Source organism: Thermobia domestica, chromosome 6 (genome assembly GCF_964235325.1).
Source record: "Thermobia domestica chromosome 6, izTheDome1.hap1.1, whole genome shotgun sequence".
NCBI classification, from domain to species: Eukaryota; Metazoa; Arthropoda; class Insecta; order Zygentoma; family Lepismatidae; genus Thermobia; species Thermobia domestica.
The window spans coordinates 134,320,956-134,341,069 of NC_137459.1; the positions used below are offsets into that span (position 1 = coordinate 134,320,956).

The following is a 20,114-nucleotide window of genomic DNA, read 5'->3' on the forward strand; positions in this document are numbered from 1 at the left end:
TGTAGTTTTCATTTTGTAGAATGTTATAGGTAGCACATTCTTGGAGTAGCCTCTTCTTTATTTTGGCTATTGGTGTTTTTGTGTATTTTTATTTACGTATTATATTTGCTATTTCGCAGGCATCGCCAGCCACGGTTTCGAGATGTGGAATGATCTATTTAGAACCACTGTCTCTTGGTTGGAGACCACTTGTTGATTCTTGGTTTAACACTCTCAATCGTGATGTGCTGGGAGATTATTTTCATTTGATATCTGATGTCCTCAATTGGCTCATTCCCGCTGGTCTGTATTTTGTAAGGAGAAACTGCATTCAATTGATTACTGGAGGACAGACTAATTTGGTCAGGTATTTTCAGTTTTAATAATTTTTAATGCAATTTAATTCATTATTATTTAAATAGTAAAGGCTGCTAGAAACTCGTCACCATGCAGTTCTGTTCTTATAAGCACGTTGTTCGACCTAATTTTATTACATCAATCGTATGCAAATGTATACATTCGAGAATATGAATATCTGAACAAAAACACCAGAGGTGCAAAAAGTGCAGCCAAGTTCCTTGGCCAGTGCATCTGAAACGAACACTGGAGCTTTGCGCGAGGTGTCTAACATAATCAGATATATCAAGATGTCTGTTCCTAGTTTCACGGCCGGGACATTTCAGCCCTAAGGCTGATGGTAACCCCCAAATCCACCACGCTCACAAGCACCATCACTAAGGCCCGTCAACATTATTTTTCTTGACATCTCGTGGAGGATTATAAGTTTTCCTTGTCTGGGTTTCGAACCACCAATCTTACTGCAGTATACTGTATATGTGCCTTAGCGCATTAGCAAAGTTGATATTCTTAAGGTTGGTGGTGGCCCCAAACCCACCACGCCCACAACCACTGTCTCTAAGGTTTCATAACACCATTTTCCTCGCGCCAAATTCCATTGTTCGTTTCAGATGCAGTGGCCAAGGAACTTGGCTCATCCAATCTCATCTCAACACTTTACTAACATTTGTTTTACACAGAAAAATGCATAAAGGTTCTTTGCATTGCATAGGTTTTTATGTCATAGTTAAGAACTATTTAATCGTATAGTACTCAAATTCTATTAATTCAGAAGTAAATGCTTATTTTGTCTATGCAAATTTTTAAAAGATCTTCGTTTGAGCGATATTCAGTAAATTATTTTGAACTTTTTACTCATTACAGTGGACACAATATTCTAATTAAAGGTTTAAAAGAAGCAAACAATGGAATAATTCTGCCTACAAATGTTTTCAATGATATATGATAGCTTAATTTTTATTAGTTTGGAAAGGAACATAAAATTTATCATTTATGTTGCTCTGAAAACTGAAAGTAGTTCCTGCCTCATTCCAGAATAGAATAGGAACGCGTTACTTCTCAACTTTGGTTATTATAGTATCACTTTGCAAATATACATCACATTTTCATAAGAGATGTAATGGCTAAAGCATATAAGATACTCCAGTTTTGGTATAAATTTTGATTCCTCCTTCGTCCCTTAGGATATGCTTTTTAATCAACGTGATATGACAAAAATCGAGGTTGAGATAAATACTAACTACGTTCCAAAATTGATTTCAAATGGATCAGCCGTTTTCCCGTGATGTCATCACTATCAACAGACAACGTTAATTTCAATGTGGCGAAAAATTATAGAAATTGTCCCTATTCTCTCCTTGAAACGGAATTTTGGAAAACGCTGGGACACGTGTCCCCTTATTTGTGATGAAGTGTTTATACACCTATCTTCACCTTTCTATGTTGAGGGACTCGTCAGATACTGCTTTTTTGCATAAATTTTGAACCTCCGATATTCTCCTTAAAATACCTTCTTTAATGAAAGTGACACGATAAAAACTTAGCTCGACGTAGGTACTAACAATGTTCCAAATCCATTACAAACAGATCAACCGTTTTTTCGGGATTCGATTTCAAACAACAGATAACGCCACATTCAATGTGACGAAGAAAATATAGAAACCCCCCCCTCATCCCCCCTTAAAAGGAGAATTTTCAAAAACGCTTGGTCACACGTTTAGCTTATTTTTAATAAGTTTATACACCGAGTTTCATCGTCCTAACTTGACAGATTCGTGAGATACAATATTTTTTTGCTTAAATTTTGAAACTCCCATACTTCCCTTAGGCTACACCCTTTAATCAAAGTAACCTATCTCCATGTAGTTACTAATTATGTTCCGAAATTCATGTCAAATGGGTCAGCCGTTTTCTCGTGATGCGATTACAGACAACAGACAATGACGCTGACAATGTGGCGAAAAAATATAGAAAATGCCTTTCTTCCTCTCTTACAACGAGAATTTTCGAGAGCACATCGGCACGTATCCTGTTATTTGTAATGAGAAGTTTATGTACCTAGGTTTATCTTCCAACGTGACGAGATCGTGATATTTTCAATATTTAGTAGAAATTATTGCTTTCCTGCTCTCACCTTTACGATACGTATTGTATTCAAAGTTTGCGTGACAAACCCTATTCTAGGTAGAAGATAACCATATTTTAAAATCGATTTGAAGCGGTTCGACCGCTTTCCCGTGTTTCGGTAACTCTCAAGATCAGTTTCATTTATATGCAGAGTGGGCACAAAATTATTATCCCCAAAACAAGCATTTCTTCACATGTTGGGGAAAGTGACTCTGCGCCCACTTTGTATATATCAGGGTTGCCAAACTTTTTAGATTTAAGGATTACTTCTCATTTCAGAAATCAGTGGAGGACTGCTTGTCTTAATATAGACCAGTTGCGGAGGCGTATCTAGGGTGAGGCAAGCAGGGCACGTGCCCTGGGCGCAGCTGCCTGTGGGGCGAAAAAATTTAATCCCGTGCCAGAAGAAACAGCAGCTAGGTTACACATCAGTGGCTTCATGCTTGTCAATGTCTCGGTGTCACAACTTTTACAACTCTCCTGTATGGTGCTGTACCCAATCGTTCAACTGACTTTATCTCTTTCTGTGATGCATTGAACTTTGCGGCGTGTTAACTAAAAGCTTACTGTCTGTCGCTCGGTGATAGCGTCCAAATAATACACAGAAATGCCGCGCGACACACGATCACATAGCAGTCTTTGTAATCTCTTATTCACTGCACTGATGATAACCATTCAAAATCATTGTTTTTTTTTTTTCTTTATCAAAACTTTTCGTTTTCTCATTTTCGGTTCTTCTCTCTACTTTTTATCTCTGTTTCTTTTTATTTTTATCTAACACATAACAATTTCACTGTTCTTGTTGAAGTGGTGGTGATATTACAACGAGTGTAATTATTTTATAGTGAATAATGAACATAATATATTGAATAATGATATTTCAATTTTTTCCCTTTTCTCCTCAGTCGAGTCACAATCATGTTTAACAAAGAAGTATAAAAGAAAAAGATAAAATTGAAAAAGTATTAATGTAGTGGCCGGGAAATTAGGGTACAATTTCCTCTCTTGCTCTTAACGCTTTTTACTTTACTGACCAGTTGTTCTATTATAACGAACTCGAGAGCCATAACTGTGTGAGCTAGTAAGATCGAGAGCCACAGGTATAAATAAATAAATAGTTATTTCAGTTTTTTTTTTTTTTTTTCATTTCTTACTTGCACTCTTCCCGTTCCGCACTCCTCAAAACAATAATGTGTTTTCAGGAATCTCAGAGATTCACCATCTTGACATAAACAACATGGTGTTCCCTCACAGAAACTAATTTCTGCAGTCCATAAACAATATCTTCTGTAAATAATGAGTCAAGATTTTGTTTTGAAGCAAAGGAATAATGTTGTCTACTTTTTGGGGGCTGGGGTATAAATAAGGGAGAGACTGTTACAATCTTACAACTAAATTTAAAACATTTTAGTACATGGTTGCTGAGTATGGAGGTTCTTATTTAAAGCTGTATTTGTTCGTACTTAAAATTGTATAATGTGAATAGTGTGCTTTATATTAGTTATTTCTAACGTGATAAATCAACTTACTCGCTTTGGAATCAATAATGCAAGAACAGGTCACCGCAGGGTACCCTTGATTACTTGGACGACTAGTAGGCCGTGGTCCCCTAATCTAGATAGATAGATATAGAGAGAAAGATAGAACATGTTCATTTTTTTTTTTCTTTAAGGTCCTTCATAAGAATGGTTGAAATGTTCCTTGATGAATATCTAGTATCAGAAGACGATATAAAATATTTACATGTCTGGTCGCTAGCAGCGCTTATGGAATCTGGAATGTGGAGCATAGGAGGAATCTTGGACGGAGCTAGCAGGTTGCAGTTTGATTGCTTCTATAGAGAATTATGGAAAGGTAGGTTACTTTATAGCCCCAATTATTATTATTATTATTATTATTATTATTATTATTATTATTATTATTATTATTATTATTATTACTACTACTACTACTACTACTACTACTACTACTACTACTACTACTACTACTTCTTCTTCTTATTCTTCTTCTTCTTCTTCTCGGTTGTTTTCTTCTAGTCTGGATGGAAATAAAACTTAAAGTAAACATACATTGATTTGTTGTAACCTCTAATATTATTATAAAAGTAAATTGTACTGTCCAATGCATACTAAAAGAAGTTCTAAAAATAAGGTAGAAATGTTGTGTTAGAAATTTATATTCACCAGATTTTACACCATTCAAGCTATTTTGCAACTTAGCTTTAGGCATTATGGGTCATTTGTTTGAACAGAGTGTACGCGTGTGTGAACATATCGTTCCTAGGGACGGTTGTACGTACAGACAGTAATAACGTACGCTTGCAATTTGGGTAAATAAATCAATAAATAAAAAAAAAAAAAAAAACCTTTAGCTTATCACACTGCTCTAGGTGACAAGTGAGTAGTGAAAATCTTAATGTAGTGCATGGTAAGTTGAGCAAGAAAATCTGCAAACTTTGCTTTTGGGGAGCATGCTTGTGTTGGAATATGTATCTACTAAGAGATACATCCGGGATTGTTGCATCTCAATGGAACAGAAATGGTGAAGCTGCAGAAGGTGGGTACATTGTTTTAGACAGAGACATAAAGATGAGACTTCTTTTCGTAAACCAGAATCTATCAACATAGCAAGATGTCATTCAATGAGGATAATGTAGAGAAGTTGTTCCCATCTATAGACAAGTGCACAGCAGAAGTTATTTCTCATCCTCCACCCCCTACTCTCCAAACATATTTAATGTCGATGAAACCGACATCTCCACTGTTCATACCCCACCAAGAATATTAGCTCTTAACAAATATATATATATAAATGATGAAGTCTGGTGAAAGAGGCTTGATAATCACAATGATTCCTGTATTAATTGAATGGGCAACACTGCTAACGGCACCTTTATTTATATTACCGTGTATAAACTTCGTTGAGACAACCATGTTAAAAGGAACTCCACCTGGATCAATTGGAGCTACCAATTCCTCCAGTTAGTCAAATCATGAAGTATGTTTATTTTATTATTTTTTTTTTCCGTCTTGTCACGTTAAGCCATCAACGCATGCTCCAGTCATTCTGCACTGGTAAAAAGAATTAGAGGAGAAGAAAAAAAATAAGAGACAGAGGGACATCAAGATTTCAAGTGTTTTTGGTTGTGGGAGTTGATTACTGCAATGCACCTGTGGTGGCTGGTCCACTCGAACGATCGCAGATGTGACGTCACACGGCACGAGGCAGAACTTGAAAGAAGACTTGAAATCATCTGCTTCTTGGAAACGCTAGTAGTTTCGTTTTGACATGCATTGAGTGCTGTGGTGTAATGTTGCACAGGAATAATGGCGTCATAATACGATTCTGCGTAATCTGTTGCATGGAGAGCCGTAGGCAGGATGGGCAGCTAACGTGTGGTAGCTGAGGCCTTCGGCGTGTCTCGCAGTATCATTTCCAGACTCCGTAAATGCTTTGAACAGATGAGAACAATACATTGGAAGCCAGAAAAAAGTCGACCACGGACAATGTCAGCAAGGGAAGACCGTGACTTAATGTTATTATCTCGGGGAAACAGGTAGCAAATTGCATCTAGCTTGCAACATGGGCTTGTACTGACAATAGGAAGCAGGGTGTCAACCCAAACCGTGTGTGGGTATGAAATCTGTCATAGTTCGCGTTTTCTCTTGACCACACATGATATTCATTCTACCTCTTCCCAACCATGCAGTCATTTCCTAGGAGCAAGTATTTCTGTAATGTTGCACACTGCTTTCTGAGGTGCAGTAATGGATTTTTAACCACTACACCTTACTTCACGTTCGGACCTATAACACAGCAACGGTGCAGAGTTACGAGCTGTACATTATCACATGTCCTACATAGGTATGCGGGATTACACATGTAAAATTTCATCGTTCTACGGTATGTGGAAGTGGATCAGGATAAAACTTTCTCGCGCACCTGTCGTTAGCTGGCAAATTTCAATGAAATCACACGTGTGCAAATTACTCAGAAACTATTAATTTGCGACCCTCGGTTCATATAGGTGAAAATGTTCCAATGTACTTGTAGCATATCACGTTGCAAGGAATGCATCGAATTACCAGTTACCCTATATATATATATATATATATATATATATATATATATATATATATATATATATATATATATATATACAGGGTGTTAGTGAATTATACAGACAAACTGTAAGAGGTGATTCCTCACATCAAAATAAGAGAAAAAGTTCTTATCGACCTATGGCGAAAAGTGCATAGTTTCAGAGCTAGGGCTGTCCAAAATCGCGAAAAAGCCAAATTTCAAGAGCCCCTATTTCGAATTCCAGAGACTGTGGATGGTGATTCTTATCAGCGTAAAGGGAGCCACGCATACATAATGCAAAAGTGCATATTTCATCAATTGTCAATAGGTATAGAGGGTATTCCCTACAGGGTGTAATTCTCAGATACGCTTTCAATAAAGTTTTTAGATATACTCTGATTTCAAGAAGGGTCCAAAGATGGCAGGAGGTAAACCTTGACAACAATGGACATCCAATGCTTCGGAGGGAAAGCGGAAGTGCTAGGAATAGGCAGCTCCATGTTTCTTTGTGTTCGGAATAACGTGTGATGATATGTATTTCGTCACGGTATATTTCTCAATTTCTCCACTTATAAATCATCTCACCATGCGTTTTCCCGAGTACGAGAAACCATGCTGCTGACGATCCTTAACACTTCCGACATCGCGCCAAAGGGTTTCGTGTTCACTGCTATCAAGGCTTATCGTTTGCCTATTTTGGATCAATCATAAAGTCAGAGCATATTTCAAAATTCGGTTGATGGTATGTCTGGGAATTTCACCCTGCAATAATCTGTACACCTATTGAACATTAATGAAATATGCACTTTTGGATTGTATGTGTGACTTCCTTTATGCTGATAAAGACCACCATCCACAGTCTCTCGAATTCGAAATAGGGCCTCTTTAAATTTGGCTTCTTCGAGATTTTGGACAGCCCTAGCTCTGAAACTATGCATTGTTTCCTACAAGTAAATATGGACTTTTTCTCTTCTTTGATGTGAGGAATCACCTCTTAAAGTTTGTAGGTATAGTTCATTAACACCCTGTATATATATATATATATATATATATATATATATATATATATATATATATATATACAGGGTGGTAGGTAACTCCACCGAGAAACTTTCGGAGGTGATTCCTTATATGAAATGAAAGAAAAAAATTCTGATAAACATGGGTCGAAAAACGTCTCCTTTCAGAGTTATGAACCGCCGAAAATTCGAAAAATCATGTTTCAAAACACCCTGCCTTAGAAACTATAGGACCTATCCCAAGTGGTTTAAGGAATTACACAGGAACTAGTATGCGATCTATCTAAATATCCATGTTTTACCATCCTCCGTTATCGGTAAAACGAACGAGCCATTAGTACTTAGTACGTATCCCTATACCTCAACTTCCTTTGTACAGTTCGTTTCGCCGATAACGGACCAGTAGAACATGGATATTTAGATAAAGCGCATACTAGTTCCTTTGTAATTCTTTAAACCGCTTGGGATCGGTCCTGTAGTTTTGAAGGCAGAGCGTATCGAAACGTGAATTTTCGAATTTTCGGCGGCTCATAACTCTGAAAGGAGACTTTTTTTGTCCCATGTTTATTAGAACTTTTTTCTTCCCTTTCATATAAGGAATCACCTCCCAAAGTTTGTCGGTGGAGTTACCTACCACCCTGGATATATATATATATATATATATATATATATATATATATATATATATATATATATATATATATATATATATATATATGTGTGTGTGTGTGTGTGTGTGTGTGTGTGTAAAATATAGCCTTGTCGCACCAGTATTTAGTTTATTGAAGCAGGGGCGTCATTTAGGGAGTGCAGGAGGGGTCAATTTCCCTTCCCCAAGAGTTTGAGGAATATAAATGCTTTAGTCGATTGTCTACTAATATACTAGTGCAAAACGAGAAACTCTTACGTCGGTGGTGCCCTTGCCCCACCCAAGAAAAGTCTGAAATGACGCCCCTGTATTGAAGATTACTACCTTCCTTTGAATATGTATGCAATAAAAAATAAAGACACGGAAATAGACGTTAACGACGAATTTCTAACAAAAAAGTCATATTTCTCTGATATGTCACAATTTTTCAATGGGAAACTTTCGAATCATGTTGAAGATGCTCACCACTAATATTTATGGGCATGGTTTATCTGTTATATACGTTGAGAAGAAATGTTGATTATGTTATATGGACTTTATAGCTTCTCTTGTAAATATATTATTTCCGTACTTTCTCCTTGTTTATTTTATATTAGACAAGGAATATATCCGAAACGAATAACAATGCACTAAAAAGATAAGAACATTGATCTTCTAGGAGTATTTTAGCTTGTTTACTGTTACATAATTTTTTTCAGCATATAACATCTAAAGAGGTTTAAGATAGCTAGCACATTGTCCAGATTGCAGCTATAATAATGGTTATGTACCCAAACTAGTGTGATTTACCCTTACTATTTTATAGCACCCCAGCTTAAAGGCATGATAAATTAGGTAATTATAAATTAACATTAATCGTGGGAAGGGTTTTGAAATAGTCTTTTTTTTTTCTTTTTTACTAGCCTCAGTTTATTTCACAAAGAAATTAAATGTCGACTAAAAGCAGGGAATTCTGTTATTATTCAGTTCATAGTCTTTTGTCGCCGCGAATCCTGTTGAGGAATTTGAAGCTTAAAATATATAAAACGATAATCATGCCTGTTGTTCTGTATGGTTGCGAAACCTGGTCGCTTACTCTGAGGGAAGAAGTAGAGTAAAAGTTTTTGAGAATAAGATCCCTGAGACGAATTCAGACTCAAGAGAAAAGGGAATGAGGAATGGTGGAAACTATAACGAGGAACTGCGTAATTTATATTGTTTACCAAACGTTGTTAGGGTTATCAACTCTAGGAGGCTTAGGTGGGCAGGTCATGTAGCCAGAATGGAAGAAAGTAGGAACGCTTTCAAGGTTTTAACTGGAAGTCCAATCGGAAAACCGACCATTGGGAAGACCTAGGCCCAAATGGGAGGACAATATTAAAATGGATCTCGCAGAAATAGGAATACAAAGTAGAAATCGAATTCAGTTGGCTAAGGACAGAAGTCAGTAGAGAGCTTTTGTGAACGCAGCATTGATCCCCCGTGTCTTACAGGCCGTAGAGTTAGTTAGTTAGTCTCATTGTATCATGTGTACAATCGTGTTATGAAAGGAAAAGAAATGTAAACAGCTACCGGTACTTGTCTTTGAGAAGCCTTATATTCTTATCTCTAAATGAAATTATATTGAACATGGACCCTTTTCTTCATCCGTTACAAGTCTTTCCTGCAAGCTTATATTGTATATCAAAACGTGCAATCTATGGGAGCAAGTAGAGAAGTTTTACAAAAAAGGTCGATGCCCCCCTGAACACTACCCTACATTCGTAAGAAATAAGCTTAAAAGTGTGTTGTTCGCAATGATCTGGATATCTGACGATGTTCTTATATCTTAATAGGAAAATTTGAAGAATATCCTGTTCCTCATTCTGTTGGGAAAATTGATATTCACATACCACCAGAAGGTTTAATCTACGACTATTACTACATATACAAACAGAAAGGCGGTTGGAAGTTTTGGCAAGAAGTTGCTCGCAGTATGAGGGTGGACTCAGCACCAAACATAATGCAAGTTTTAATTCCTACAATAGATACATTGAGGTAAGTATTTTCTGCAATCTGAATGGTACATATTTCATTTAGTACAAAAATGTGTGTGTGTTACTGTGAAAGTCAGTTATGTCGTGATTCCCGGAATCAACCACGATTAATAGTAATTACCACTCTGATCTTATGAATGTTGTTGAATTCCTGTTAGCAGCTTTCACCAGTGTGTACTGTAATCACAAAACATGCTCCTTCATTTCTAAGAAACACAGACATGCCTTAACTATTACTGGTAATCACCAACAGAGATTTTGTGATCGCTGATATTCACCAGTGACAGCTGGTAATGGAAATTCAATTTCCAACACTCTCCAGCCCAAGGGGGTGATTACTGGTAATCACGGTTGATATTTAGTAATCATGACATTTCCAATCGCCACAGTAACATTTTTAGATACACAAGTCCATTAACAACCGTGCAGAAGAATTGTAGGACAGAGGTAACCGTAATGCAGCATTGTACGAACATGTTATGGCAAAGAAGAGCATTGCTGCTGTAGGTGACCTTGGCAGGAGCCATCTAAGTCCATTTCTTTACATGCAAAGCACGGTATGTGACACATAATTTTGGACTAGAATTATACTAGGAGCACAATGGCGAAATCACAGAACTCTATTCTTCAATGCGGATAATCTTCACTGAGATGTTGCTTCGTTTTCACCTTGTGTGGATGTCATTTATGTCCTCGCATAATCCTGCTTATCGAACTCTTGCCAAAACCACATTACATAGACAGGCTTCGAATACTTTTTTTTGACGGACTTTACGAATGGCGCCAGTACTGTTCTCCCTGTTTCCTTATCTGTAGCTATTTTAAGTCTTCCAGATCGACATCTTTCTTGCAATAAACTCGCTTTTTTAAACCCATTAATCACGTTGTAACAGTGACATAAGACATTGGCAGTCTATGAGGATTTCTTTGGTTGAAGTCATTGGTATTGTCCCGTGAACCCCCTCACCCGACATTGGATAATTTGATTTTCATCATTGGATAACATAATTTTCTCTGTGAATCACACATTCATCAAAACATATATACAGGGTGGGCCATTTTAATTAATCCACCGAAATATCTGAAAAATGATAAAACATAGAAGAAATGTTTGAAGTACACGTTATATATTGCTAAGGAGGAAAACCATTTCCGCCAAAAGTACCCCTCCCCACCCCCCGGAAATGGGGGTAACGGGGAGTAACTTTGAAATGTCAAATGGGAACATGGGTCGAGTAATACCTCGTTCGAAAGGTCTTGGAAAACTAAGTAACGCTGTACCAAAATTTGTTTCATATGGAGCACCAGTTTCAAAATGGCCGCCATGATATAGTTCGGAAACTCCAGTAGCCGTAGTGTGAAAACCATGGGAGGTAGATGAATGGAACAAAATTGAAATACGTAAATATCATAGGGCATATCGAATGATGTGACCCCTGCGATCCCAGCGTCTTTCCTGAAGGGATCTTGTGAGCTAACTTCAAAATTTCAATGTCCGACCGGACACGGTTCGGGCGTACGCTTGACCTACCCAATGCTGTTTGGAAGGCAGACTTCAGGGATAGAGAATTAGTGCACTCAGTTAATGCGGATTGCCACAGTCAAGGGCGCATATAAGGGGGGCTCTCGCCCCCCTAGAGGAAATTGTGCTTCGGAATATCGAAAACTCAATAGAATTTTTAGAATAGCTACAGCAAAATTTGAAACTATATTTGAAATGTCGCTTTTTCTTGCCTCCCTTGGAAACCACAACATGGGCGCCCTTGGCCATAGTTACATTTTGATTAACTATTAGCACTCATGTCATATTGTAAGCTTGAGGGACGAAACAGTGTGTACGTATATCCCCGAAATGCTTTCCGAATAATCAGCACGCATTGCATAAAAGTTCTGTGACGACGGAGATTAGCAAATTCACACGTTTGTAAGTTCCAGCAACAGCATTATTCGACAACTTCTTTCGTATAACGTTCTTTCTGTTTTCGCATCGAATCATACTTAGCCATACAGATATGCGTTACCATTCAAATAAAATTTCACCTTTTTATAGTCACTACAGCGTCATCCTTACAAACAAATGTTTCAACCATACCATACCTATTTGAAAGGTAGCCTTAATTTGCGAATTAAAGTAGAGTTCTCATTTGAACTTTCACTGTTACTTTCCACCCCGCTCACATACAGAGCACAGGAAAAGATTATTTTGCAGGACTTGGATATCTCTCTATAGATTATGGCAATTTTACTCTAACATTTTTATCTCTGTTGTATCATTCTTGAGCCTTGGAACGCCTCCGTGGTTTTCCTATTTAATTTTCGTTATTTTCATTTATCTCTACCCGTATTCATACTATGGGCACTAGACGTTTTCTTAGACACATTCACCATGTCTTGGCGATCATTTTGAAAACGGTGTCTCATGTCGAAAATATTCTTACAGAAGCTGTTTGATATTCATTTGTCTATGTAACATGATGTTACTCGCTTCAAGTTGATATTTGAAGTTTTCAAGTTGGCCCCGGATACCTTTCAGTGGAGTCACCCCGACAGCACCTCTCGATGTGCCTTACGTCAGTTACCTACTCCAGTTTTTCTTCTGTTGATTTATCTCCAATCGCTTTCATACTACGGATACTAAACCTTTTCTCTGACACTGATACTATGTTTCGGCGGCCTTTTGAGAACACTGCCATTTCACCTCAATCGTTTTCTCCTGCAAGATGTTTGATTTTGCAAGATTTATCGAACGAGGTACCACTCGACTCATGTTACTATTTGAAATCTTGAAGTTAGCCCCCAAGACCCCTTCAGGGAGGCCACTGGGATCACAGGGACCACACTATTTGATATGCCCTATGATATTTACGTATTTCAATTTTGTTCCATTCATTTACCTCCCATGGTTTTCATACTACGGCTACTGGAGTTTCCGAACTATATCATGGCGGCCATTTTGAAACTGGTGCTCCATATGAAACAAATTTTGGTACAGCGTTACTTAGTTTTCCAAGACCTTTCGAACGAGGTATTACTCGACTCATGTTCCCATTTGACATTTCAAAGTTACCCCCCGTTACCCCCATTTCCGGGGGGTGGGGAGGGGTACTTTTGGCGGAAATGGTTTTCCCCCTTAGCAATATATAACGTTTACTTCAAACATTTCTTCTATGTTTTATCAGTTTTTAGATATTTCCGTGGATTAATTAAAATGGCCCACCCTGTATTAATTATTATCAGTTATGAACAAACATAAGTTACGGTAAATCCTGAGTGATCATTATATAGTTAAAAACTTTTCACTGAATAAAGGTGTGTGGAAGCTCAATTGACTCACTGTTGTGTTTCTCATAATGTTCCAGCCGGAAATGATGTGTCACATGCGTTTCTTCCCATTGAAAAATTTTACCTGAATCCAAGATGGTAACAATTAAGATGGTCGCCGCCAAAATCATGTACAGCAGCAATGTTCCCCCTTGTCATAAGGTGTTCCTACAATGTTACATTACGGCTATCCCTGACCTACAAGTCTCTAGTACGGCTGTGAAGAGATTTTTGGGACACCATGTATATAGATAGATATAGATAATATAGATATGTAGAGATTAATCCTTTTCCATCCGAACGAATTACAGTTGTTACTTATCTAATCTTATGATATAGGATTTGTGAACAAAACCGGGTAATAACCAAACTATTAGAAGTATCAAAATAAGAAAAGTAAACATAAAAACCTAATCGATAATGCTAGATTAAGTAAGGAAAGTCACAATATCCTTGTATCGAGAAATGAATTCTAACAGCTACAATAGGTTAAGCAGTATATTGTAGTGAGTTCTCTAATAATAAATAAAAACAACATATTTTACAAAATCAATAGTAGAAGAATTAAAAATGAAGCTGAAGTGACATTGCAGATCCTTGCTTTTTGATCTACTGTCGGTTATACCTTGTAATTGGTCGCTGTTGGTTCCATGTCTATCAGTGCCTTTCCCTTCGATTGCTCTGACATTTCTCACAAATTTCCACCCTCTGGTCGTGTCTGAACTACTTTCCTCCCTCTTTCTGGTTTTGTAGAGTATTATAACAATCAACTCGTACTCTTTGCCCCTTCCTTCAGTAACTCAGGAATCTCTCTTCACATGCAGACGTGTTACGTCAGCGGGTCGACGAAAGAATCCAGCAATTGGGTAATTGCCAGACTTTCAGGAAAAGCTGGATCACGGTTTTTACGTAAGGAGACTTTGTAAATACGAATTTGCTTCCGGTCAGTTCTAATTGACTACTGACTACTTGTTTATTGCATAAATTAAATAATAGCTTTTGAGCAAGGTATAGTTTTGTCTACATTGTTGTCTGGCTGAAAACAGAGAAAAGCAAAAGAAGGTGATGAAATATCTCACGTAAGACAGCTCAAATAAAATTTGCTGTTCATCCTTGGTCCAAAACTGGTCGGAATTCAAAATATCGAAGACCCGAAGGATTTCCAGTGCATTCGAACACTAAGATATTCCATCCCACCACCATTGGTGCTCAATGTGATAACACCAGTATGGACTGTTGCACGACGTCGTAGTTTCTACTGCACCAGATTTCGTTGGAGCTGTACCAGGAGTATATTGTATACTTCTGCCTACAGAATTTCCAGAGAGAATTACCATGAGAAACTGGTGCGATTACAGGTGCCACTTGACAAGTCCAAAAGCACAGCAATTCATGGGACTAGTATCTGGACTCTTAACGGGAAGGCCAACGATGTTTTGGCCATGTGACTTGAAGGTTTGTTCTGATGCAATTTCAGACGATGGATGTCGTCGTCATACAGTGTTGGTATTTCGTCTATATAAACTGGGGATAGGATATGTTCTTGGTAATACGCAGCATTGGTTTTGATACTTTTTACTGCCTTACGTATCTTGAGCTTTCTTTTGTAGCAAAACCCAATAACGACCTTAAATCTTTCAAAAAACTTTCTTTACATTGACGCACAAAGTTACATCAATCTTTTTGATGAACACTTCTGTAGGTAATGGCCCGAACTTTCCATGGTCATTTAGGTAGAGCCATGGTTCGTTCATCGTCACAACAAATTTCCAGCAATCAGCTACTAGACAACGCTCGTGCAGCTTTTTACCCTTTCTCTTTCGCTCCGCTATATGTCGTGTTAACACATCCACACTGGTTTTGTAGACAGTTTCCAGCCTCAGTTAGTAACATGTTGCACGATTCATTGTTGACTGGAACACATGTAATCGTTTGACCATAACAGATTGTGGTAATGGATTCTCACAGGTTGCCATATTCCGAATCTTCTTTAGCACAGGTCTTATCGGTCTAACTGTGACGCCCTCTTTGTGATTTCGTTGGTAATGTAAGTTATGGGGGAGGCTTCTATGCATAACGTTTAATTACGACACTAACAGTGTTCCGTTCTCCTTCAAAGCCATTGTTCGGACACTGCCCTACTATGCGAAAAGTGCTAAAGTTTGAATGGGAAAGAGCATGACGTACCCTTTCTAAGAGCTATTTTTCGGCTGCATTTACCAACTACAGCACCTTCACTCTGCTACACAACTGATAGACTTCTATATATGTTCGCACAGTTTTGTTGCTCTGTGAAATCCAGTTAGACAGGTGCCGCTGTCTGCAAGTTGTTCTGATGGAAACTGATCAGCCTCTGTAGATATAGCTAGAAAGATAGTTATCGAAAATGAGAACCCGATGTACTGCGACTGTCTTATTTTAGTACTATCTTGAATGATAATTATTGCACGAGGCGGTGTAGCACAGATTCATATATGCAATAGACGAGATATTGACGGTACAAGTATGCCCCATACAAACAACTTTTCCCTACAAAAATGGTTTTACATGTTGCTTCCGGTAATATATCAGATGACATATCTTGAAGTTTAAAATTTCTAGTAACCAACAAACTTTGACTAGAGCACAAATGGTAATATATTAGTACAAAGTAAGTGAACTTTGATTAGTATGTTTGACCTTATGATTAAAGGTCCACATTATTTAATGTGTCTAGAATGCAGAATATTTACTAAACATTGTCACTTGTGAAACTGAGCGAGTGAAATACATTTTGCTTGTTTTTGATTTATATTTTCGTGTAGCAGAACTATTTACAAGAGCAAATTTTCCACTGAGTCATATTGCCTAGGAACGATTCCTAGTGAGGGTAGAGATTTTTCTTTATGTTGACTCGAAGTCGTGAGATAATTGTGAAAACTGTTTCAGTTAAAATGTAGTGAACTTCACGTTTAGTGCTTAAAACAGATGACTTCAGCTGATGTGTTGACCACTCAACCACTGGCGTTATCAGCTTTTCAAATCTGAGGGAGGGGGTCGGATGAATCAAAATCAAAATTCTCTTTCCGACAAAAGTTATATATATAGAATGTAGAATAGCTTCTTTAAATATATTTGAATATATTTGACTAAAATCTGGAGGGACGCGTCCCTTACCGCGCTAACGACGCCCGTGACTCAACGTAAACTACCTAGTAGACCATATGGAATTAGTGCGTGTACGAATCAGTTCTTGAGCTTTAATTAACCTATAATTTGTATTACATTGAACGATAGGTGATTGTAACTTTACTTCGTTCTAATTGAGTTAGGGGAAAATTTGCGTACCAGTCGTGTACCTTGAAAATACTAGCCGATGTTGTTTAGTAAAAGGTGTCATGTACTTTTGGAAATGTTTTTCTTTTCCCGTATGTTCAAAAAATCTGTGTAAATGTCTTTACTCGTCTCTTACTATTTGAAATCCTTTAAACTCAGTACAACGTTTATTAATTACTGAAGTTTCTTTATTAATTGGATAATGCAGAAAAATGCCAGAGACTCTAATTCCCTTCTCCCATCTGCCGGATGAATACTGTACAAATTAAGCGGCTGCATGCACAATTTCGCATGAGTTTTCTGGTTTATTCATTAATTTCATTTTTAAGCTAATTTCGTGTTTTGATCATTGTTATATGCGTAAATAACATTTGCATGTATTCCTACATTTATTTATATACAGGTACCAGTATCTTATGGGACTCTTCATTAAATTCCAAATTCCGTTTCTGCTGGTTGGAGATACTGGTACAGGCAAAAGTATGTATATCCAAGACTTGCTGTTAAACAACATTTCAGAGGATCAAGTCGTCCCAGCCTTTGTATCCTTTACAGCACAAACATCTGCTAATCAAACTCAGGTAAGAATATATAATATTAATAATAAGAATAAGAATAATAGTAGTAGGATTAAATTCTCACAGGAATGCATCGTTAGGCCGGGATCTGAGGGGGGGTTGAGCATGCATGGAAAGCTTAACGCAATTTTATTTCTGATTATTGTTATAGACACTATAGTGATCGTGAAAACCGATGTCGTCGCCCCCCAGCGTGGTCGACAACTTGGGGGAGGGGGAAAAGGGATGGGATGCAGAAAATCGTAGACCTTCACGTTGGCGGTCCTAGTATCCCTTCTAATTATCACAGAGACATGAGCCATACCTCGTTGGAAAGCTTATAGAACACAAATTCCGACGAGGTAACCTTTGTGCGCCCAGTGCCCAACACGTAAAAGAAGAAAACAAGAAAATAAAAAATTAGGAAGAAAAACTAATTTTTGTAAAATTTGTGAGACGCTGGAAACATTGTTGTTTGTCGTACGCAGGAAAAAATAATCTCACATGTACGCCATACATAGGTAATAATCATATAATAAAATGAAGGGCGTAGATGCAGTAACAAGAGAGATAAAATTTCGGAAGTACCTACTTCCAATGGTCACTCTGTACATATTTTTCGAAGGACTGTCGTCACGTTGGCAGCCCTAGCGACTTCCCTAATTGTCACAGGGACATGAACTATACCTCTTTGGAAAGTATATGGGACACAGATTTCAGAGAGGTAACTTTTGTGCTCCCCCTGCGTAAGACAAACAACAGTGTTGCCAGAGCTGCACAAACTTAAAATCGTGTTTTCAATTTATTTTCTTTTTCTTCTTCTTTTACAAGTTGGGAATGGGGACATAAAAGTTACCTAGTTGAAATCTGTGTTGTATAAGCTTTCCAACGACGTTTTGTTCATGGTCCTGTGACTAATAGGGGCGTCTCTAGGACTGCCAGACAACGTGAAGGTAGGCGACAAATATAGAAGAGGAGTGGAGAGTGGTACGAGCTTCCGAATTTTTATCTCCTTGCTATTGCACCTACGCCCTTCATTGTTTTCATATGACTGTTCCTAATGTCTGGCGTACATGTGAGATTTTTTCCTGCGTACGACAAATAACAGTGTTGCCAGTGTTCCTCAAAGTTCAAATATGTGGTTTTCTTTTATAAGAAAATATACACTGGAGAAATGGGCAAATTCAATACTCCCCCATTTAGCCCTCGTAAGCCTAATGACCAAATACAGGGTATCACTAGTTAGAATATTGATTTATTTAATTGATACCAAATTTTTATGCTTGTAGCTCCTTTGGGATAAGTTTAAAGACATTTTGAGTTTGGTATGGATTACATTTTTTGAAATGCATATTTAGTTTTAAAGCCATTATCATTGTTAATACATGAAACTGAAATGAAAATATAATATTAGTATTACAACAACTTTATTTGCATTTACTTTCATTTGTTGAGCATTTGTGTTGCTGATGTTAATCCAGCCAATTTCCAGTGCCTGGTAGCTTGAAAACGAAAACGACAGTGACCTAAAACATGAAGATCAATTAATAAGAACGTATGAAAACCTGAAAACGAACCAGAATGAAGCAGACACAAGAATTTTTCTTCATGTGTTTGATTCAGTTAGAAACAAAGGAAGTGTAACCCTAATAATCCACAGCCCAGACACGGGTGTGTTCGTGTTAGCCATATCATACTGGCATGATTTGAAAGACGTCGGTTGTCAGAGTGTATGGTTAGTCACTGGTGTTGGAGAAAGGAAAAGAGGTTTAGGATGTCATATAGCTTCAGAAGCACTTGAATTAAAGTTCTCCTAAAGTTTACCAGCCCTTCATGACTTTACAGGCTGTGACTCGAAGAGCAAAGTAGGAAACAAATAGTATGCTTTCAGTTTAGCAAGAAAATCGGATTCTGTTTTACACGTGCTACAGTTGTTACAGAAACAAGACCTGATTGATATCTCAACTTCACCAACTAGAGTTTTTCTAGTTAAAGATTGTTAAAAAAGAAAAAAAAAGGAAACTCTTGTAATGAAAGCAATTAATGACATTGTTTGTTTCCCGTTCACCTTTAACTATTTCCGACAACATGTACTGAGATGCACACCACAACTCTACTATTGGAATAACTCCACCATTCCGTTTGCAGAGTCTTTAGATTTAACCAAGTTTGTTTTTTTCGTAGATGACAATAAAACCATACGTCCACTTCTGACACAGCCCTCCATACCGGATATCGTAATTTCACCTTGCACATGCAAAACAAACCTGCAAAATACTGTCTTGCAGATGTTTTGTCAGTAAGTCGTCTTGCTGCAGTTATTGTGCTTGTAAGGACAATCGCAAAAATCCTGTGACAAAATATCTCGGCGAACAAGCCAATAGTGACTAAGTAAATTATACCCAACTGCAATAATTAAGAACAATCCATTAATATTAGATTTATCTTTTAAATTGATATGCAAACTTTAGGGCAACAGTTACCATACGTTAGGCCTTAAGTGATTCATGTTTAGTTAAAAAAAGTGGAAATTTTGAAAATCAATAACAATTCGTTTGTGAAATTAAGAAACGTTATTAAACAACACGTGAAAATGTGGAAGTTATTTGTCATTGAAAATTGGCTGGATTAACATCAGGCACACAAATGTTCAACAAATGAAGGTAAATGCAAATAAAGTTGTTGTAATACT

At 37.4% G+C, this 20,114-nt stretch overlaps 1 protein-coding gene across 2 annotated transcripts in view; it reads left to right on the forward strand.

The window, feature by feature from the left end:
* The window catches only part of Dhc62B (Dynein heavy chain at 62B), a 321,508-nt gene that overhangs the window by 157,717 nt on the left and 143,677 nt on the right, over positions 1-20,114 (forward strand). For both annotated transcript variants that reach the window (XM_081762141.1, XM_081762142.1), the window contains exons 31-34: positions 120-346; positions 4,136-4,317; positions 10,029-10,230; positions 17,269-17,446. In XM_081762141.1, the coding sequence (XP_081618267.1) occupies positions 120-346; positions 4,136-4,317; positions 10,029-10,230; positions 17,269-17,446 (789 nt within the window). The remainder of the gene's footprint in view (positions 1-119; positions 347-4,135; positions 4,318-10,028; positions 10,231-17,268; positions 17,447-20,114) is intronic.